This window comes from Chiloscyllium plagiosum, chromosome 39 (genome assembly GCF_004010195.1).
Source record: "Chiloscyllium plagiosum isolate BGI_BamShark_2017 chromosome 39, ASM401019v2, whole genome shotgun sequence".
Lineage (NCBI taxonomy): Eukaryota > Metazoa > Chordata > Chondrichthyes > Orectolobiformes > Hemiscylliidae > Chiloscyllium > Chiloscyllium plagiosum.
In genome coordinates, this window is record NC_057748.1 from 27351575 (window position 1) to 27373970 (window position 22396).

The following is a 22396-nucleotide window of genomic DNA, read 5'->3' on the forward strand; positions in this document are numbered from 1 at the left end:
GCAACACATTTTCAGCTCTGATCTCCAGCATCTGCAGTCCTCACTTTCTCCTCGATATCCCTCCAAACCTTTCCTATTCATGAACTTCTCCAAATGTCTTTTCAATGTTGGAACTGTACTCAACACTTCATGAGGAAGTTCCATTCCATGCATGAACCAACATCTGTCTAAAGATTAAAAATTGCCTCCCCCTCTTTGCTCGAAACTTCTAACCCTGGCAACATCCTTGTAAATCTTTTCTGAACCCTTTAATGCTTCACAACATCTTTCCGATAGGAGGGAGACCAGAGTTGCACGCAATATTCCAACAGTGGCCTCACCAAACAGCCGCAACATGACCTCCCAACTCCTGTACTCAATACTCTGACCAATAAAGGAAAGCATACCAAATGCTGCCTTCACTATCCTATCTACCTGTGTCTCTACTTTCAAGACACCATTAACCTGCACTCCAAGGTCTCTTTGTTCAGCAACATTCCCTCGGACCTTGGCGTTCAGTGTCCAAGTCCTTCCCAAAATGCAGCACCTCGCACTTATCTAAATTAAACTCCATCTGCCACTCCTTAGCCCATTGGCCCATCTAATCAAGATCCTGTTGTAATCTGAGGTAACCCTCTTCGCTGTCCACTACACCTTCAATTTTGGTGTCTTCTACAAACTTACTAACTGTACCTCCTAAGCTCACATCCAAATCATTTGTATCAACAATGAAATGCAGTGTACGCAGCACCAATGCTTGTGGCACTCCACTGGTCACAGGCCTCCAGTCTGAAAAACAACCCTCCCCCACCACCCTCTGTCATCCTTCAAGCCAGTTCTGTATCCAAATGACGAGTTCTCCCAGTATTCCATGAGATCGAACCAGTCTTCTTTGGGGAACCTTTTCGAACACCTTACTGAAGTCCATACCAATCACGACCACTGCTCTACCCTCTTTGTTACTTCAAAAAACTCAATCAAGTTAGTGAGACATGATTTCCCACGCACAAAGCAATGCTAACTATCCCATATCAGTCCTTGCCTTTCCAAATACATGTATATCCTGTCCTTCAACAGCTTGCCCACCACTGACATCAGCAATTCAGGCAGCATCCAAGGAGCAGCAAAATCCTGATGAAGGACTTTTGCCCGAAATGTCGATTTCGCTGCTCCTTGGATGCTGCCTGAACTGCTGTGCTCTTCCAGCACCACTAATCCAGAATCTGGTTTCCAGCATCTGCAGTCATTGTTTTTACACCACTGACATCAGGCTCACTGGTCTACAGTTCCCTGGCTTGTCCTTACTACCTTTCTTAAACTGTGACACCATGATGGGCAACCTCCAGTATACTGGGCATCTTGCTGGTAGCTATCAATGGTACAAATATCTCTGTAAGGGGCCCAGCAAACCACTTCCCTAGCTTAGGTGTCCCAACTCCTATTCTCAAAGGTCTGAGTAATGAAGGCAAGTGTTTGAAGTGCTACCTTAATCACCCTGTCTACCTGTGACGCAAGTTTTAAAGAATTATGTACCTCAACCCCCAGGTCTCTGTTCTCCAACACTGCCCAAGGCCCTACTTTTAATTGTACGAGTCCTGCTCTTGTATTCCTCAACTGCATTACCTTGCATTTATCCAACTTGAACTCCTCTATCTGCCACCCCTCCATCCATTCCCCATTTATCAAGATCTCTAATACTAAGTAACCACCTTAATTGTAACTACTTGTACCATAAATTTTGGTGTAATCTGGAACTTACTAACCATGCCTCCTATACCCTCATCAAAATCATTATCGAAATGACAAGACAAAAGTGGATCCATGCTCAATACCTGTGGCACACTGCTGACCACAGGCCTCCAGTCTAAAAGAACCACCACCACCTCTCCTACCATGAATGAGCAAGCTGACCCTGAATCCCATGTGATTTTAACTTGGCGAATTAATCAGCCATGCAGAACCATAAAAGGCTTTACTGAAGTCTAAGTAAACAGCATCTCCTGCTCTGCCCAGTCAATCTCTGTCCTCAAAATAAAAAACTGTCAAGTTAGTGAGAGACCATTTCCCTCGAACAAAGCCATGCTGACTATCCCTAACCCTTCCTTGCATCTCCAAATGCATGTGAATCCTATGTTTCAGAATTGGCTCCAAAAATGTGCCCACCACAATATCAGACCCACTGGTTTATAGTTCCTAGATCTTTTATAGTCTGTCTTAAACAATGGCATAACATTATCCATTTTACATTTCTCTGGTTATAGATGATCTAAATATTGCTACTAGGGGCCTCTCTGTTTCCTCCCTAAGTTCCTGGAATGTCCTGGGATACACTAGGTAAGGTTCTGGAAACTTGCCTACCTTGGTATTTTCTAAGACTTCCAGCACTTCCTTTACTGTAATGTGGATTATTTTCAAAACAGGAGAAAGTGAGGACTGCAGATGCTGGAGACCAGATTTGAAAAATGTGGTGCTGGAAAAACACAGCAGGCCAGGCAGCGTCCGAGGAGCAGGAGAATCGACATTTCGGGCATAAGCCCTTCCTGCTCCTCGGATGCTGCCAGGCCTGCTGTGTTTTTCCACCACATTTTTCAACTATTTTCAAAATACCAATATTTATTTCCCTGAGTTCTCTGGCCTCCATTTTTGTCCAGTAGAAGCTGATGCAAAATATTTAGTATCTTTGTCAACTGCTCAGCTTTTACACACAAATGATCTTGTTAATCTTTAAGTCTCTCTCCCCCCCATCTTTAAGTCTCTCTCCCCCCCCCCCCCCCCCCCCTTAATGTATTTGTAGAATCTCTCTGGATATGCTTAACCTTTCCTGCCAAGAAAATCTCCCAATTATTGCCCCCTTGGTTTCCTTCTTAAAAATGTCCCTACACTCTATACTTTTTAAGAGATTAATTTAACCCAAGTTGTCTATCTAAATTATTTTTCAATAATTCTTCATTCAAACCCCTTTTATTCATCCATCGTTTTCTAATCTTATCGGCCTGCCTTTTCACTCTAACACGAGCATGATGCCTGTGCACCCGGATCATCGCCATCACTTTTCATTAAAGCCTTCCATTTGTCAGTCGGCCTTTTACCTGCCCACGCCAAGGTCAAGTTTTGCTCCTTCTCCAGTAGGAACATTGATAAAGAAAATTTTCTTGAACACACTTAAATTCCTCACCATCCAAGCCTTTAACACTATGGCAAACCCAGTCAGTGTTTGGAAAATTAAAATCCCTGACTCTTACAGACCTATTTTTCTGAGATTTTACATATGTGCTCCTCAATTTCCTTTTTAATATTGGGGGTGCCTATAGTACAATCCCATCAAGCTAATTGTTCCTTCCTTCATTTCTAAATTCTGCCCATATATTTTCAGTGGATGATGCCTTGGAAATATTCCCTTTTAATTGCCTTAATCAAAGGCGACCACTCCCTCCCTGTCTTGCTTCCCTTTCAATCCTCCCCACAGCATGTAAAACCCAAAACATTGAGCATCTTGTCATTCCTTTACTCAAGTGTCTGTAATAGATGTGACACCCCAGTCCTGTGTTCTGATATATGGCCTGAATTCATCAGCCTTATTTGTAAAACCCCTTGCTTTGAAATAATTTTTTTTTTGTTATTGCCTTCTGACTTGCTGTTGTCTAAATAAGTTGACCTTGTCTGATTCTGAACCACCTCCAATTGTCTTCCTAGTTGCACAGCCACTTAGGAACCCCAACACCCCCCCCCCCAACCCCTCCTCTCCCATTGACAAGCTCCCGGAATAGTTTTAGCTGGGTGCTTTTGGCAGGAGGAGCTCCCTTATCCAGTCATAGTGGACTGGTGAGGGCTCCACCAGGTGGAGAGACACACATGGACGTGATGGGGAGGTGCACAGATGGTTTGCAACGCTGGTGTGCTGAGGCCCTGGTGCCTGCAGTGCACGGTGTGTCTTGGTTGTTTACGAGAATTTAGACTTTGACACGGGCAGGTGCATGTGTTCAACTGTGAAAGGTTGCCATCTGGCCTCCCTCCCTCTGGCTGAGGAGGAAGACTGCCAGAATCGATTCCGTGAGTTTAGCACCCGCTGCAGCTTCGGGGATGCTCTCCCCTCCCACTGGTGAGGTGTAGAGGCGCAGGGGGTAGCGTTGGCACAGCTTCTCTGCGGGGCCAGTTCCCGGGCAGTTATGACCAGAGCGGTCTGTCTTTCTCACTGCCTGCTGTTGAGGTTGGGTTGATGCTGAGGTTTGGAGAGGAGATTTGAGATGATCAGGGTGTTAAGTAGTGAAGAATTGATGGTGGTCTTGCTTGTGGGCGATTTAAAATTCCTGCAGGGAAGACGCCCCTTTCCCTTTGGCTGTAGGGTCCTGCAGCAGGTGACATAGTATCGGGGTAAGGGTTTGGCCTGTGAGAGTCCAGATGGGCAGTTGCTTGGCACTCTTGCCTCTCTCGCTCGGACCTTTTTGAGTCGAGGAGTTGGGAAGTCATGTTGAGGTTGTACAGGATGCTGGAGTACTGTGTCCAGTTCTGGTCACCCTGTCATAGGAAGGATGTTACTAACCCGGAGAGGGTTCAGAAGGGATTTACCAGGATGTTGCCAGGAATGCATGAGGATGGGCTGGGGCTTCTTTGACTGGAGTGTGGGAGATTGAGGTTTATAAAATCATGAGGGGCATAGATAAGGTGAATGGCAGTTGTCTTTTCCCGAGGATGGGGAATTTCAAGATGATAGGGCATTTTTTTAAGGTGTCTGGAGAGATGTTAAAAAAAGACACGGGTACTTCTTTTACATAGTGGTTCGTGTGTGGAATGGACTTCCAGAGGAAGTGGTGGGTGCGGGTACAGTTACAACTGGCATTAAAAGGCATTTGGATAAGTAAATGGATCGGAAAGATTTGGAGGGATATGGGCCAGGAGCAGGCAGGTGGGGCTAGTTTAGTTTGGGATTAGAGTTGGACCGAAGGACCTGTTTCCGTGCTGTATGACTCTGACCTACACGGTGGTGAGACTTTGAAACCCTGCCCCACGGAAGGTTCTGCAGGAGTGCTCTCTGTATCTCCAGCAGGATGGCTTTGCTATGCGGTGGGGTAACGCACCGAAGGGTCACTCCGAGTTGGTGGGGGAGGGGGCAGCAGACTGAGTAAATTGGATCGATATTGGCCCCGGGCTTCACAACAAGAGCTGATCCCGTACAGACGGGTGGGATTGTGAAATGATGATATTGATGTGGGCTGGGGGAAAAGTCTCCGGACCAAGGCTGCGTCAGGGCTGAGATAGGACTTGTTCATTTGGAGAGAGAGAGAGGTTGAGGGTCCCTGAGAGCGGCCAGGATTGGATTGAAAGGCAACAGTCTCGAGGGGTTGAATGGCCACCACCTGTTACTTCGGATGCGTGCGGATTCAGTAGTGGTTAGGACACAGCATTTCCAAAACTTGGATATGGGGCCACTGTGAGAAGGCAGAGCTCCTTTCACTCTTTGAACTGGAAGTAAAGCTCTGTCTACACTGTTTAGGCCCCATTTCAAGGTGAAGGGAAAATTTTTAAGGAAGATATGCATGGAAAGTTCTTTATGCAGAGGATGGTGGGTGCCTGGAACATGTTGCCAGTGGAGGTGGCAAAGGTGGGCACGATAGCGTCACTTAAGATGCATACATGAATGGGCAGGGAACAGAAGGGTGCAGACCCTTTTTAAAATAAATAGGCAGCAGGTTTGGATAGAGGATCTGGATGTGTGCAAAATTGGAGGGGCTGAAGGGCCTGTTCCTGTTCTTGTTCTAAATATTCCCAGGACAGGGACATTGCTGGGTTAGATACAGAGTAGAGATTATTTTGGCATTATCCCCCCTCAAACACTCAGCAGGAAGGTGAAGATGTGATTGGGAGATGAAAATGAGACTGTTAGCTGGTCCAGAGCTGGTGTGTATGTAAATGGGACTTTGTCCCATTTATGTCCCACGTGATGGTTGGGTTCCTGTGTGTCTGTGCAGTGTGGTAGTACGTGGGCTAAAGGGTGCTGTTAGTGCCTTGGTGTGTCACTGAGGTGCGATACACATTGCTCTCACTGCATTGATGGAGGGAGAGTGTTGATGGGGGCGTGCTACATTTTCCTGGAGAGTGTCAAGCATCGCATGTTGTCTGAGCTGCCCCCATCCAGACAAGTTGGGGACTATTCTCTCATGCTGCTGACTTGAGCCTTGTCGATGGTGGGACCGGCTTTGGTGGGGGTGGGGTTAGGAGGTGAGTTGCTTGCTGCAGGATTTGTAGCCCCAGTGTTGATATGGCAGGGTCCAGTTCAGTTTCTGATCATTGGTAACCTCCAAGATGTTGATGGTGTGTGGGGGTGTTGGGGGTAGGGCTTTGATTTGTAACACTGCTGAATGTCAAGGAGTAATGGTTAGATCTTGTTGGATATGGTCATTGCCTGGCATTTGTGTGGCATGAATGTTACTTGCCACCTGTCAGCCTCGATATTGTCCAAATAAGAGAGTGCAGTGGTGTTGGAATGAAGATAATGGGTTCTCCCTGGGTCTTGTACTACCAACAGTACTGGAGAAAGCACTGTTCTTGAGCTTGCTGTCTGATGGTGACCCCTTTTAGGCGTTTAGCTCACTGGGTGTTGAGGGCTGTGTTATGTCATGGATGACAGGCAAGGTGAGAGGGGAGCCTGCTGACCAGTAACCTGGAGAATGTGTCCTTTCTGCCCCAGGGCCAGTATTGCCTTCTTGAGGCGGGGTGTGCAGAAGTGAATACGGTGGGGGGGGGTGTGTCCAGCAACGCCCACATGCCTTTCACCATCCCTTGAGACAGTGATAATGATCTCTCGACATGGATCCATTGTCGTCCTGTTGAGTTGGTACTGCTTGACTGTGTTTTGTAGTGGGTGTAGGGACGTGACAGTGTGCTCAAGGATACCAAACCAACAACAGCAGCGGAGTGGCCAGTTGAGTTCCAAATCGGGATGGAGGGGATAGTGTTTGAATATGTCTCTCTGCTTCTGCTGGGTAGAGGCCGTGGGTTCCCAAGGTGTCGTTGAAGGAGCCTTGTCAAGTCTGCAGTGCAGCTTGTGTAAGATACACATTTTTGGCTGTGCATTGGTGATGGATGGAGGGAGGGAGAGGCAGCTCTCATTTGGAAGTTGACGTGACGAACCTGGATAGAATGTGTAACCGGCTGTCTTGTTTTTCTCTCCTCCGCCATACCTACTGGGTAGGACCCGTGTCGTATCTTAACCAAACATCGTGGAAGGAGAGATTACAGACCTCAGGGAGACTGCACAGCATCCAGGTATGGAGCGTAGTGGTGCCCTGGGGTGGGGGAGGTGGGAGTGCTGTTCTGCACCCAGTGCTATTCAGGGAGCATTGCCCCCAGCCCACCAGGGTGTCAAACCCGAAACCACCCAGCACTGTGACTGACGAGATTGTCCTCTTCGGTGCCCTCTCCATGTTCCCGACTCTGCCCCTCTCCCCGGTTTCCAAGGCAGAACTGGGCTGTATCAGCACTACCGTGGCCAGTCCCTTTCCATTGGCCCCCGGCCCCCCAAAAACTCCATATTGTTGGAGCTGGTGTGTGGGGAGGGGACGGTGTTGAGGGAGCTTTACTGTGTCTAACCCCATGCTGTCCCTGACCTGGAAATGTTTGATGGGGAACAGTGTAGAGGGAACTTTACTCTTGTGTCTAACCCCCCCCGCCCACATCCCCTTTTTTCTCCTTTGCAGGTGGGGTGTTCTTCAGTGGCATCGAGCAGAGGCTGGGTCAGCAGGGGACCCAGTACCTGGACAGCTCGTCCCCGAGACCGGCTGTCCAGAATGTGGTCAGCACCCAGTATGCCCTGCAGCAGGTCCCCGGCACTTTGGCCACGCTGGAGTTCACGGAGGGTCTCAGCATCAGCGGTGGAGCTGGCGGGTGTAAGATGCAGACCAACTCTCCTCTACACTACAACACGCACCACAATCAGGTACTGGCCTGGGTTTGCTGCACCGCGTTGTGGCACTTTGCCCCAGTCCCTTTTGCTGAGTCGTCTGTCTCTGTCTCTCTCCCTCTCCAACATATCCTTCTCATCCTTTCACTCTTGTGTTTCTCCATGTCTCCTCCTCCTCTTCTTTTCTCTCCCGCCCCCCCACCCCCCTCCCCAAATGCAAAAAGCTGAAGTATCACTTTGTGCTGATCAGGACAAAAAGCAAGAAAGCCACATGTGAGGTGTTTGGTATAACTTGTGTGAATGTTCAGAATTTGACCATCCTTGTGTTTGGTCTTGCTGAGGCAGGACTGGAAGTGTTCATGATACGTCTGTCTTTTTCAAGGATGTTCCAAGTGCTGTGCTACCAAACCGTATCAGCACGGTTCACCTTGCCTGAGCAAGTTCTGCAGTCTCCCTGCTCTCTGTGCGCTAATACTTCTCCTGAATTTCCAATTGTACTTATTCATGACCGACGTGTATCATTGGCATTCTCATTCTGGCCTTGCCCACAGCAGAGATCATCGTCTCTGCCTGCCTGCTAAATGTGCTTCGGAAACCCTCCTCGGGCCTGGAGGAGGGGTCCTGTGCAGTAGCTACAACTGTACCGCTGTTGGCTGGGTTTGATCAGTAGTCATGGGAGTAATACTGCACGGAAATGGACCCTTCCGTCTAACCAGTCTGTACAAATCTTACCAGCCTGCTCCTGGCCCCTGTCCCTTCAAGTATTTCTTATTCATGTACATAGCTAAATGTCTTTTAAACATTATAAACTGTACCTGCATTTGCCACTTGTCCTGGATAGGTAGTATAGAATGGTAAAGGTCCTTTCCATGGAGTAGGGAGGTCCAAGCTAGAGGGGCATAGGTTTAAGGTGAGAGGGGAAAGATTTAAAAGTTCCCCAAGGGAGGGGTAATGTTTTCATGCAATGGGTGGTGCATGTAGGGAATGAGCTGCCAGAGGAAGTGGTGGAGGCTGGTACCATGACAACATTGAAAAGGCATCTGGATGGGGACATGGCTAGGAAGGGTTTAGAGGGACATGGGCCAAATGCTGGTGAGTGAGGATGGCATGGGCCAGTTGGTCTGAAGGATCTGTTTCTGTGGCCGTACAGCTCTGTGACATTGACAGACCAACCACTGTGTATGTGATGTTACCTTGTACGGTAACGAAATGTCTGAAAAGGAACCTTCCAGCTCAACAAACAAACTTACATCCAGAAATGTGCGTGTTTTTAAAAAGAAAAGTTGGCCCTTGTGTCCTCCTCCAAATCTTTCTCCTCTCCCGTTAGAAATCTGTCCAGTCGCTTTGAAATCCCGCACTCTCGACCCTTGTCTGTACACCCTTTTATAAATCTCAACGAGGTCACCCTTCAGCTTCCTCCGCTCCACTGAGAAACAGTCCCAGTTTAGTTTGATATCTGAAACCCTCCATTGCTGGCAACTATCTGGTAAATTTCTTCGGACCCTCTCCAGCGTCATAGTCGCTGTCTATCTCCTCCCCCCAAAATACACGCAATCCTTGATTCTGCTCGTGGCGAACCTGTTTGTCTGGTCATCTTAGTACCCAGTCTTTGCAGCCTACAAGGTACCTGTGGCAACTTTCCTTGCTGCTGCTGGGCCATGGCTTCTGCTACAGTCCCCAGTCCCACTCTGTTACCTATCTGCAGCCCACTGGTGCCTTGGATGTGGATAATGTCCATTTCTGCATCTCCCCTCACTGTTACCCATTTTAAAAAAAAAATCTGACAGGGACCTAAGGCTGTCATCTTTCCCCAGAGAGAGGGAGGGAGAGGGCTGGTCATTCAGTGGGCCCTGGCAGTAAGAGGTCACACCCTTCCAAGTGGGTTTCCTCGGGGTGTTCTGGTTTCCTCCCACAGTCCAAAGATGTACATGTCAGATGAATTGGCCATGTTAAATTGCCTGCAGTGTTAGGTACATCAGTGAGAGGGGAATGGGTCTGGGTGGGTTACTCTTCGGAGGGTCGGTGTGGACTTGTTGGGCCAAAGGGCCTGTTTCCACACTGTCGGGAATCATATCTAACCTAATCATCAGGGACGGAGTGGTCTGGGTCCCATGGCTCACTGCTTTGTCCAGGATGGATTGGGAGGGGATGTAGGGGCTGGCGGAGGTGACAAGATGGGGTGGCGGGGGGGAGAACAGAGTGATCCTTTACTTGGTGCTCCCTCTGCTGAATCCTGGAATAAAGGGGTTTGTCTGGTAAGAAAAGCTCTGGGCCTGTGCCCACTGGAGCTCAGGAGGAGAGGTGATCTTAGTGAAACTTAGATCCTGAAGTGGGGTGTGGGAGTGTTGACAGCAATGAATGGGGGTAGGGGCAAGGAGGTGCAACTTTAGAATCAGAGGGCTCCCAATGAACAGCAAAACCTTTTGCTCAGATGTGCTCTGTATCCCTCTCTTCTCTGCCTATTCAGATTTCGGTCAAAATGTCTCAAACGTTGCTATCGTATTTGCCTCCACCACCACCACCACCACCTCTGGCAGTGTGTTCCAGGCACTTGCTGCCCATTCTACCTTTAAACGTGCGTCCCCTTGTAATTGACATTTCTACTCTGGGGTGAAAGTTTCCAACTGTCCACGCCTCTCATCATTTTTTTTTAACAAGTTCTATGATCTCGTCCCTCAGCCTCCAAAATTCAAGTGAAAACAAATGGGGGGAGTTTGTCCAATCTTTCCTCTGCAGCTAATACTCTCCAAGCCATGTAAGATCTTTGTAAATTGTTTCTGTACCCTCTGCCAAGATTCCACATCCCTCTGGTAGTATGGCGAGCAAAACTGTGCACGATATTGCAAATGTGGCCTATCTAATGTCCTCTGCTGATGCAACATGACTTGTCGGTTTTTATTCTCTGTGCCCCAAGCATGCCATGTGCCATCTTGCCCACCTTGAAAGTGTTGCCACTTTAACGCAGCTGTGGATCTGTGCGTCTGGATCTCTCTGTATGTTAATGCTTTGAAAGAGTTCTCTAATTTACTGTGCACTACCCTCCTATGTCGACCTTCCAAAATGCATTACCTCACGTTTGTTCAGATTAAATTTCTTCCGCCATTTCTCTACCAACCTACATCCTGCGATTCTCCTCACTATCTGCAGCTCCCCGAATTTCTGGATTGTTCACAAACTTCTGAATCCTTCTCCCAATCACTTTTTAAATGTATATGTGTACGAGAAATAAAAACAAGGGTCCCAGCACTGACTGCCTATGGAAACCCCACTGGTCACATCTGCAGTCAGAAAAGCACCCTTCCACCACTGCTGTCTTCCATGACCAAGCCAGTTTTGTATCCAGCTTGGTGTGGATCCCATGTGACTTCACCTTCTGTATCAGCCTACCATGAGGGACCTTGTCAAAGGCCTTGCTCAAGTCCAGGTAGACATCTTCTGCCCTCCTCAATCATCTTTGTCACTTCCTTTAGAAAGAACTCCCAAATCAAGTTGAGACACGATCTTCCTTTCACACAATCCTCCTGCCTATCTCTAAATAAGTCCATATTTTTCTAAATGTGAGTAAATCCTGTCCCTAAGAATCTTCTCCAGTAACTTCCCCACTGTTGATGTAAGGTTCGCCGGCCTGTAATTTCCTGGATTAACCCTATTGCCCTCAAACAAAGGAACAAGGTTGGCAAATTTCCAGTCCACTGGAATCTCTCCTGTGTCTCAAGTCGATAATGATTTCATACGTGCAAAATCCTCACCTGCTTCCTCTGCATTCTGGGATAGATCCTGTGTCAGGTCCTGGGGATTTTGTCAACCCTTGTGCTTTTTAAAACGCTCTTTCTTTTGATGCTCAAGGGCATGTTAAAATAAAACAACGAACTCCTGCGACTCCCCATCCACAATCTCCTTGTTGAGAACTGCTGATGCGAAGTATTCATTTAAGGACCTCACCCACTTCCTCCAGCTCGAAGTATAAATTCCCTCCTTTTGTCCTTGAGGGGACCTGCCCTTTCCCGAGCTACCATTTTGCTTTTTGTATCTGTTGAAAACACCTTGGGATTTTCTTCAGTGTTTGTTTGCCAGTGTGTCTCATGGGTGACACAGTGGCTCAGTGACACAGTGGCATCTGCTGGTTGAGCACTGACTGTTTCACTAACCTCCTTGCTGTCCCCTGTCTCTCCCTTTTTTTTTGCAGATTGCACACAGCAAGGAGAGAATGACTGGCAGCAGCCCAGTCTCACCTGCTTCCTCGCCGGCCTCCAGCGCAGGTGGCTCCCCCGCACACGTGGGGTCACTCACCAATGACTCGCTGGACGGACCCGCCACCTTCGCCTCATCCAAGCTGCAGCCGGCGGAGGAGCTGGCCTGCGGGCTGTGGGTGCCTGACCTCGGGCCCTGTAACCAGGCCGTGAAGGGGCAGGCCTGGGACAAGGCACACGCTGAGATCGCGGAGCAAGCCAAGCATGTGAGTACCTCGCCCCCAATTCGCTGCGGTGGCTGGGGCCTGTCAGCCTTGTGTCTCCTTGCCCCGCCCCCACTCCTGTGTCTCTGGATTAGTTTCCTGCTCTGAGTAGTGACCGTGCTGCATTTACTCTTGCTCCCCCACACCCACCCCGGCTGCAGGAGGCCAAGATTGAGCATCGTATTGCTGAGCTGCGGCGGGAGGGCCTGTGGTCCCTGAAGAGACTGAACCGGGTACAGGAAGCTGCCAGGCCCAAGTCCCACTGGGACTACCTGTGTGAGGAAATGCAGTGGCTGTCGGCCGACTTTGCTCAGGAACGCCGCTGGAAGCGTGGCGTCGCCAGGAAGGTGAGGGCTCGTCTCGTCCCAGACCCTGATCCTAAAGCGCAGGAGGCTGCCATTCGGCCCCTCCAGCCTGCCCTGCCATTCCCTAAGACAGCGGCTGGTCGCACCATAGACTCATCCCCTGCTTTCCTGCCTAACCTTCCGCCCCTTGTCCATCAAAATGCTCTCGAACTCTGGTTCAAGTGCATTCGTTGATCAGTCTCCACTGGGGGATGGGGGAAACTGGAGAACCCCTCCCAGTATCGGTGAGATGTGTTTCTCCTCCTCTTCCTCCATCTGAAACCTCACATCTCCCTAGTTCCAGATTGCCTCAGGGAGGGAGGTTCCATGTCCCCTCCGCCTCTCCCCAGTCACCATCTCCCTCTCTCCTCTCCCCCCAGCCCTCACCATCCTGGACCTTTTCAGTAAGATCAACCCCAGCAGGTACGGGCCCAACCCCCTCCATGTTTTCCCCACGAGACACCCCCTTGTTCTGGGAATTAGCCAAGTGAACCTTCTCTGAGCTGCCTTCATTCTGGGGCTGTCCGTCCTGCGAGGAGGAGACCAGAAGTGTCCCCTGGGCTCTGGTTACTGTCTGAGCAGTACGCTGAGACAGTTGGGGCTGTAACCTCCTGGGGAAAGGTCCCTGTTTGCCTTTCTGATTGAGAGGGGGGTGGGGGTGTTGGGGCGTGCAGATGGCCATGTTCCCTTGGCCTGTTCTGTTAAAGGGAAAGAACTAACAAGTGGCCTGCATGGTTAGCACTGCTGCCTCACAGCACAAAGGGAGTGGGGTTTGATTCCACACTCGGGTGGGTGTCTGTGTGGAGTTTGCAGGTTCCTCCTCCTCTTCCTCCTCCCCCAGTCTGCGTGGGTTTCCTTCGGCTGCTCTGGTGCAGGTTAGATGGCTTGACTGAGGAACATGCAGACTTAGTGTTTGTCTTGTGGAGGGGAGGGAGTAAGGGAGCTGGGGTGTCTGGGTGGGATGTTCTTCTGTGGGTTGGAGTGGACTTAATGGGCCGAATAGCCCACTTCCACGCTGTAGAGAGTCTATGATTGTATTACCATAAACCAGTAGAGACTGTGTGTGTGTGTGTGTAGGGGGAGGTGTTTTGCACCGAGGGCGCTGGCCTGACCAACAGAAGGTGGGATTATGGCCTGGATCTCCACCCATAACCCTGACCCCGTGGCTCCTTCCGTACCCCCCCTTCCCACCAGGTTCTGCCTCTCTGCGACTGGTCCTCCTCGTCTCTGATTTGTGTGTGTGTGTTTGTTTGTTCCGAAATGTCCGTTAGGTGGCCCGCACAGTCCTGCGTTTCCACGAGGAGCAGAGACAGAAAGAAGAGAAGGCCAAGAGGGACGAACAGGTCAAGCTGCGGCGGATTGCTGCCTCCATCGCCAAAGATGTCAAGCAGTTCTGGACCAACGTGGAGAAGGTGAGGCAGGGGCTGGGTATTAGGCTTTTCCCTCTTCCCCTCTTTTTTTCCCCCCCTCTCTCTGTGTGGCTGATGCCCCGCAGGGAAGGGGTATGTGCTGTTGTTCACTCCAGTAGTCCACATGCAGCTCTGGACTCTACTGTCCCTCAACTCCAGGGACATCACTGAGGCGAGCAACTTGGTCCACGGCTCAGCTATAGGATGGTGCAGCAATGGGGGTGGTGGTGCAGTCAGTGGCTTCTCAACCCACTCGGGAGATTTCAGGCTGCCCAGCACTCGGTAAGGTCCTGAACATCCAGCCTCTGAACGTTGTCGTGCTTGTGCCCTCGGAGATGGTGACAGGAGACCTTTTATATCCATATGGCGGTTAGAGCAGGGAGACAGCAAGGTATTGCTCTCCAAATGGGATGATATTCCAGTGACACCATTTTTGCTGAAGATGTGAGCACAGGAGGAGAGACAGAGTAAAGAACATAGAACATAGAAAAATACAGCGCAGTACAGGCCCTTTGGCCCTCGACGTTGTGCCGATCCAAGCCCACCTAACCTACACTAGCCCACTATCCTCCATATGCCTATCCAATGCCCGTTTAAATGCCCATAAAGAGGGAGAGTCACCAGTCAACATCCTGGTAAACCTCCTCTGCACCCGTTCCAGTGCCTCCACATCCTTTCTATAGTATGGCGACCAAAACTGCACACAATACTCCAGATGCGGCCGCACCAGAGTCTTATACAACTGCAGCATGACCTCAGGGCTCCGGAACTCAATTCCTCCACCAATAAAAGCCAGTATGCCTTCATTACCGCACTATTTACCTGGATGGCAACTTTCAGAGATCTGTATACGTGGACACCAAGATCCCTCTGCTCGTCCACACTACCAAGTATCCGACCATTAGCCCAGTAAACCGTCCTTTTGTTATTCTTACAAAGCTACCTCTACACTGTCCCTCCATCAAACACTCCCTGGGATAGCATGGGGTTAGATACAGAGTAAAGTTTCCTATGGACACCAAGATCCCTCTGCTCGTCCACACTACCAAGTATCCGACCATTAGCCCAGTACCCCGTCTTTTTGTTATTCTTACAAAGCTACCTCTACACTGTCCCTCCATCAAACACTCCCCGGGACAGGGGAGTACGGGGTTAGTGAAACAGTGTTTAGTAATTGCCCTTTAAACAGGTCGCTGCCTTGATGACGTAGGCAGGGATTTGGTAGCTGGGGCTGAGAGAGATTCTCCTTTGCAACTCACAGCTGGCTGGCTCAGTGTTGGCTGTGTTACTGAACAGGAGAGACATGGTTATCACCTTCTGCAGTCAACGGAAGGAGGGGGTAGCCTGAGTGACTCGGCCCTGTTCACGACAATGAAATGAATTAAGATGCAGCCAACTTGTTGGTAGAAGGACCACAACAAGCTGTGCCACTGAGCTGGGCAGCAGATATCCTGGGACACCAGCCTCTTGTTTCCTTGAAGCGCACTCTCTGTCCTGACATTGGAACTGTATTTTGTTGACCATGAGTTGTTTCTCTCCCTTTCTTTGGCACTCCCCTGCTCTCTTCCTGCCCACTCGCTCACTTCGCTCACCTCCCTTGCTTGTTCCCTCCATCACTCTCTCTCTCGTTCGCTCTGTGTTGCTTCGTTCCCGCACTCGGTCGCTGGCTCTCTTGTGCATTCACCTTCTCTTCTCTCCCGCCCCCCCCCCACCCCCTTTGCCTGAGCAGGTGGTGCAGTTCAAGCAGCAGTCTCGCCTGGAGGAGAAGCGTAAGAAGGCCCTGGACCTGCAGCTGGACTTCATCGTGGGCCAGACCGAGAAATACTCAGACCTGCTGAGCCAGAGCCTCAACGAGTCGCTGCCTGCCAGCAAGCCTGGCTCCTCCCAGCTCGGTTCCTCCCTGGCTGGCTCGGCACCTTCCACACCTCCCGTCTCCGGCTCGGCCACCGAGGATGAAGGTGAGTCTGGGGAGATGGGGTTGTGGGGGAGGGGGGGGGTTTACCTTGCGCACGCAGACTTCGGAGCCGGAGGAGGTCATTCAGACTCAAGACCTCAGCCCACTGCTCAGTCAAGTCGTGGCTGACACTGTTGTGCCCTTTCCTCTGCTGTCCTGTCATCATCCCCAGCATCTCCGTGACCCTTGAGTCTCTTGTCTGTGAACATCTGTCTGTATTCAGTGACTCTTCCTCCCTTGCTCTTAGTTTGCTGAGTTGGTGGTGGTGGGGGGTTTAGAATTCCACAGACTTCACGGTGGCTCAGTGGTTAGCCCTGCTGCCTCACAGCGCCAGGGACCCGCGTTCGATTCCAGCCTCAGGCAACTGGCTGTGTGGAGTTTGCACATTGTCACTGTGTCTGCATGGGTTTCCTCCAGGTGCTCCGGTTTCCTCCCACAGACCAAAGATGTGCAGGTTAAGGTGCATTGACCATGTTAAATTAACCATAGTGTTCATGGATGTGTAGCTTAGATGCATTAGTCAGGGGTAAATGTAGTGTAATGTGAGAATGGGTCTGAATGGGTTACTCTTCAGAGGGCCAATGTGGACTTGTTAACACACCCCGCTGCCTCCAGGCAAGCTGTTTAGGCTTACATGTCACTCCCGGCATACAGCAGTATGGTTGACTCTCGACTGCCTTCTGAAACAGTTACTTGGTCTAAGTGCCATGAGAGATGGTCAGCAAATGTTGGACTTAGTCACAAAATCGCATCCTGCAGCGTTTTTATTAACCCACGGAGAAGCATGGGTTAATAAAGGACAACAGAAACAAATTGCTCTGGGCAAATCAAGCCCAACTGACTTGCATTCTTTGAAGTAATGTAGAGTTGGAGGTGGTAGATATTTTAAACTCATCCTGATTAGGGAGGCCACGATTGGAATACAGTGTACACTTCTGGCTTCCCTGCTATGGGAAGGATGATGTGAAACCTGAAAGGGTTCAGAAAAGATTTACAAGGATGCTGCCAGGGTTGGAGGGTTAGAGCCAGAGAGAGTGGTTGCGTAGGCTGGGACTGTTTTCCCTGGAGTGTCGGAGGTTGAGGCGGTGACCTTTTATAGAGGTTTATGAAATCATGAGGGGCATGGATAGGGTAAATAGACAGTCTTTTTTCCCCCTTGGGTGGGGGAGTCCAGAATTAGAGGGCATAGGTTTAGGATGAGAGTGGAAAGATATATGAAAGAAACCTAAGGGGTAACATTCCCACACAGAGGGTGGTACGTGTATGGAATGAGCTGCCAGAGGATGTTGTGGAGGCTGGTACAATTGCAACATTTAAAAGATGGATGGGGATATGAATAGCAAGGGTTTATAGGGATATGGGCCGGGTGCTGCCAAATTGGATTAGATTAATCGAGGGAGGGTGGTTTGGAGGGGGCCCTGCGCCCCCTTGGTAACGGGACATATTGTTTCGGGTGGACGAGGAGGATGGCGAACCTGTACAATTCTTGACCACTATTCTGTTGGGGCCGATTCCTGCAATACATTTCGGAAGGAAACAGGTGTCTGAGGAGAAAGCCGGATTATGGGCCCCCCCCCACTCCTCCCCGCTGGATCAGCTGAAATGACAGGGTAGCTCCCATAGGCCGGGCAGCACGCTCTCGTCTTGTTTTGAATAGAAATCCTTCTGCTGGGACTCCTTGGAATTGTGTGTTTCAATAAGATCCTCCTCCTCCTCCTCCGCTCAGACTGCAAAGCCAACTCGCGTGGGGCCTAAACTGAAGAGTTCACCTTAGCTGCAGGAATGGAGTCACGTGAACCTGGTCTGAAGTGCTGTCTTCCCCTCCTTTAGCATGGAGACCAGAAGCTGTCTCCCTGTGTGCGCTGTTGCCAAAACTCTGTGAATGGAGTGAGGCTTCCCTGGTTTCAAACTCCACTCCGTGAGCAATCAAAGGCCAACGTCCGTGTTTGCTAATCCAGTCCCTTGCTGTGCCTGCGTTTCTGTTGTTCATGCACTCCAGCGCCCACTGTTCTGAACCGTGCAAGACTCTTGCCTCTGTTTGAGTGATACTCTGCTTCCCTATCCTCCTTGCCGTGGTGGACTTGTTCCCACGTTATACGCCCATCTCCCGTAACCTGTGCATCTCTTCGGCAGTCTTTTTCCCCCTCCCCTCACCACTCGCTCCGAACGGGGTGGGAAGCTGTTTTGAAATGCCCACGGGTGTTTTTGTTTTTGCTGCGGGAGCCCATTTGGCACAGTTCTGTAGAAACCTGTTCCCGTTTCCTGTCTTTCCCCCCACCCCTGCAGACTTCCAGCCCCACGAGGAGGAGGACGATGAGGAGACGATAGAGGTGGAGGAGAAGCAGGCCGGCAATGACGACGAGACACGGCGGCGGGAGATAGAGCTGCTGCGGCGGGAGAGCGAGCTGCCCCTGGACGAGTTACTGCGCTCGCTGCCTGCCGGCCTGGTGGAGCAGGAGGGCGACAACGATGAGGACGAAGAGAGTGGCGAGAGCAGCGGTAGTGAGTCTTCGGAAGATCACAGGCCCAGGAGGGCGCTCCAGGTGAGTGCACCGTCCCAGCCCCCCGGATTGCGTGACCGCATCTGACTTGGCACAGAGTTACTAGTTTGTGGTCAGGCGGTGGAGTTGAATCGTGCGTTGCCACCTGCTCCAGAAGCTCTGCACCTGTACTTGGTGTCCCAGCTGATCCAGGAACTGAATGCGACACTGCCAAAGTTTGATGGTGACTGTGTGGTGTTGTGAAGTGCTGTGTTCGAGATGTATGTTGACTGGTCTCACTACTCAATGGTAAATAAAACCCGATTTATTCAAATACCGTAGTTAAAAATATAACAAAAGAATTTTATTGGAAAACTTAACTGAATGATAGACGCAGTAACTACTCCTAATTGACTTCCATTACAGTAATATCCCACAGGCATTCCTTGAGCCAAAAGGCAAATTCAGGAGAAAACACTTTTTTTTTGCTCATAGACAACACCAGCTGTAAGAAGAGAGAGCCCAACTTCTCTCTGTAACCAAGACAGCGGAAGAAATAGCTTTTTTCAAGATTCAAAGCTAGAAATCCTGGCTCTGGCAACACCCAGTCAGGCTGCTTCTATTGTTCCAACTTATGAAACAAACACCGCAAGGCCCCTCAAGCTGTTTACTACTTGCCATCTCCAGTTTGCCATCACTCTCACCCGTGCCCCATCTTTCTCTCAAGACACCAGGGCAATATGCGTTGCCTCAAGTGCAGTGGATTTGTGAGCAGCATGCAGGAAAGCTTTGAGGTGATTTCGGACAAATTGGAGAGCATGGGCAAACATCAGCAGATGCAGTCCAGTGTGGTGAACAGAAAGGCAGAGAGTGACTGAAGCTGGGGTGTATTTGGAAATGTTAGTGTACACAAGGAGCAAAACCAGAAATTGCTGGAGAAATCCAGCAGGTCTGGCAGCAGCTGTGAGGAGCGAGCGAGCGGATTTGGCGTTTCGAGTCCAGTAACACTTCCTCCACTGTTCCGATGAAGGGTTCTCTGGATTTGAAATGTTAACTCTGTTTCTCTCTCCACAGACGCTGCCAGACCTGCTGAGTTTCTCCCGCAGTTTGTTTTTTCTTGTTTCAAGTGTCTGCAGTTCTTTGTTTAGCTTTGGACATACAAAGGGATCTGGGTGTCTTTGTGTACCAGTTGATGAAGGTGGATAGGGGCAGGAACAGTGAGGAAGGAGAATTCATGAGGTGGGTAGGGGGTGGAGGAATGTTTCTTACTGCACTTGGACAGGGATTCAGTGAGGTAACACTGGGTGTGCAACAAAAGTTTTTATTAACTGAAGACCTTTGGGGCATGGAATGTGTCAGTTGATCAAGAGGTTCACGTAATCGATTCATACTGTCTCTTCAATCGTCTCATAAGGCAAAGCTGTGTTATTTAAGTAATTTATGTAAAACCTAACAGCAGAGAGCCTCTCTCGCACCCCCAACTGACTAGTGAAGGCATCGTGGTAGATTGCAATGATACGGTAAAGCTTGCAGTATTTGAGTTGTTTTTAATTTTCTCGGTTGATGGAGAGTGCCAGTTCAGTAAGGTGAAGGGTGAAACCAAGTTTGCTGCATTTTGGGCTCCCTGCCTAAAGGGAAAATCTTGCCTCGCGGACTTGTGCTGGACCCGGCCAGACCCCCTCGTTCTCAGGCAGATGTAAGGTGGATATTCCAGGAGCGATGCAGCTGGTCGAAGCACTTGGCTTCAAGAAAACAGAATTTATTTCACATCCCCGAACGGAACGCCAGCTGAAGAAAGCAAAATTCAGAGTAGCAACAATTTGGAAATCTAACCGACACAATCTCCCTGCAACTTAATGAAGGAGCTGTTCCAATTTCCTGTAACCTCCCCATAGGTGCATCCCCATGGCAAAAAAAAACCCCAGTAAATCCAAACGCAGGTCCTTGCAGGAGAGACATTAGAGAGCTGGCCAGAAACCTCTGTCGAATCAGGGGGCAGTCTTCCCAGCTGCTTGCTTTCAGCAGCAGCTTTGAACAGACTGCCTCCCTGGTTCGGTATGGTTTTAGCGAGCAAAGAAAAATCCCAAACTGGGAGAACTGGCCAGTCCCCTTTTTCATTGTATAGGTGTTTCTTACATTTTAAAAAAAATGTAGAAGGCTTTCTCTGTCGCCTTCGGCAGTGTCTGTTGGCTATTAGCAAAGTACCTAACCCCAGACAAGTCGGAACCTCTGCCCTTTACAACCCCTCCTTGAGAAAGCCAAGGGCGGCGTACCCTTGTTGAAGGAACAGTGTTGTCACCGAGTGCATTGGGGGTTCACTCGGTTCCTACACGGGATGGGAGGATGGTCCCACAAGGAGAGGTTGGCTCACTGAGCCTGTATTGACAGGAACTCAGACAGATGAGACTGGGGTCTGATTGAAGCGATTAGCATTCTAACCGGGTTGTGGGGAACGGGACGCAGGGACAATGTTTCCCATGTCCTGGGGAGGGGAGTCTAGACCCAAGGAGCCTGGAACGTGTTCCGAGGAGGAGGAGGAGTGGTGGTGGAGGCAGCAGACATGATGTGTGTGTTCAGGGGACTTGTGGTAACCACCGTGTACAAGGAACAGAGGGATATGGGCCAAGGGCAGGCAGAAGGGATTAGTTGAATTTTGTCGTGTTCAGCACATCCTGGTGGGCCGCAGGGCCTGCTTCTGTTCTGGGGGTGGGTATGGGGTAGGACTGTGGGTGGTCAGCCTGTGGAATTCTCTGCTGCGGGAGGACACTGAGAACATTTGAGAGATTTTAAAGGCAGTAAGGCCAATGGATTGATCTGTCTGGCCTTCTCTCTCCGAAAGAAGTGAATCCGCAATGATCCCACTGAATACCTCGTGACCGTGACGCGCTGAATGGCCTGCACGGCTGCTAGTTTTGCTGGATGTGATATGGGTTTTCATTGCTAAGTGTTCAGCCCTTGGTTAGAGGGGAGGTGTCCCATACACAGGGGAAGCCATCCTTTCTGTGTGGGGGGGCGTTATGCAGTGCCGAGGTGACACATCTTTATCCTTTTGTCTTTCCTACTGAGCAGAACGCACACCGATTCCCAACGAAGGATAAACACGGGGGAGAAGCCAATGACGAGGAGTTTACAGCAGATGAGCGTGAAGGTAGGGGGCTGGTTTCTGTTCAGAATAACAGACATCCTGGGAGGGAGTTACAGACTGGAATCTAATCGAGGGGTTCGGGGTGGTTTATATACAGAATAACAGATACCCGGGAGGGAGTTACAGACCCGATTCTAATTGAAGGGTTTGCGGGGTGGAGTGGTTTTGTTTGTTGAATGCTCCTACCACCTGAGTGAGTGCCTCTGCCTTGTCTTGTGCCTGTCTGCAGCTGAGGATGAGGAGGAGACCATCGAGATGGAGGAGGCGCTGGAAGGTGAGGTGGATCACAAAGAGGAGCTCGATGACCTCGCCAAGGAAAGTAAGGCGACAGTGGAACTCCCCTCATTCGTTTGACGATATTTTTCACACTTCCCTTTCTTGCTGTGAGTTGTTTTTCATCACTGTGTCTTGTGCAGGTGAGATGCCCGTGGAGGACTTGCTGAGGAAGTACACCGGGGCTTTCTCTGATTCCTTCGAGACACCGGATTCTGACTCTGATGACAGTTCAGACTCTGAGGAGGAAGATGACGAGACTACCACGGAATATGAGGAGGAGGAAGAAAGCAGCAGCTCATCAGGTCAGGCAATCTCCAGTCTCTGCATCACCCTGAGTCAGTGCCCAAACTAATCCCATTGTCCCGCTCTCTCACCCCATAGCCCTGTATCAGTCCCCGAATAATCCCACTGCCCCCTGCTCTCTCACCCCATAGCCCTGTATCAGTCCCCAAAAAATCC

General features: G+C 50.1%; 1 protein-coding gene across 4 annotated transcripts in view; it reads left to right on the forward strand.

The window, feature by feature from the left end:
• Positions 1-22396, forward strand: part of LOC122542371 (Snf2-related CREBBP activator protein) — a 44600-nt gene that overhangs the window by 3504 nt on the left and 18700 nt on the right. For 3 of the 4 annotated variants that reach the window (XM_043680084.1, XM_043680081.1, XM_043680083.1), the window contains exons 2-11: positions 7169-7242; positions 7674-7912; positions 12063-12332; positions 12491-12676; positions 13945-14085; positions 15812-16040; positions 18323-18579; positions 21586-21664; positions 21891-21980; positions 22078-22239. In XM_043680084.1, the coding sequence (XP_043536019.1) occupies positions 7868-7912; positions 12063-12332; positions 12491-12676; positions 13945-14085; positions 15812-16040; positions 18323-18579; positions 21586-21664; positions 21891-21980; positions 22078-22239 (1459 nt within the window). In that variant the 5' untranslated portion in view covers positions 7169-7242; positions 7674-7867. Of the gene's footprint in view, positions 1-2292; positions 2314-7168; positions 7243-7673; positions 7913-12062; positions 12333-12490; positions 12677-13944; positions 14086-15811; positions 16041-18322; positions 18580-21585; positions 21665-21890; positions 21981-22077; positions 22240-22396 lie in introns of those variants that run through there. The other variant, XM_043680082.1, reaches the window with a different exon arrangement.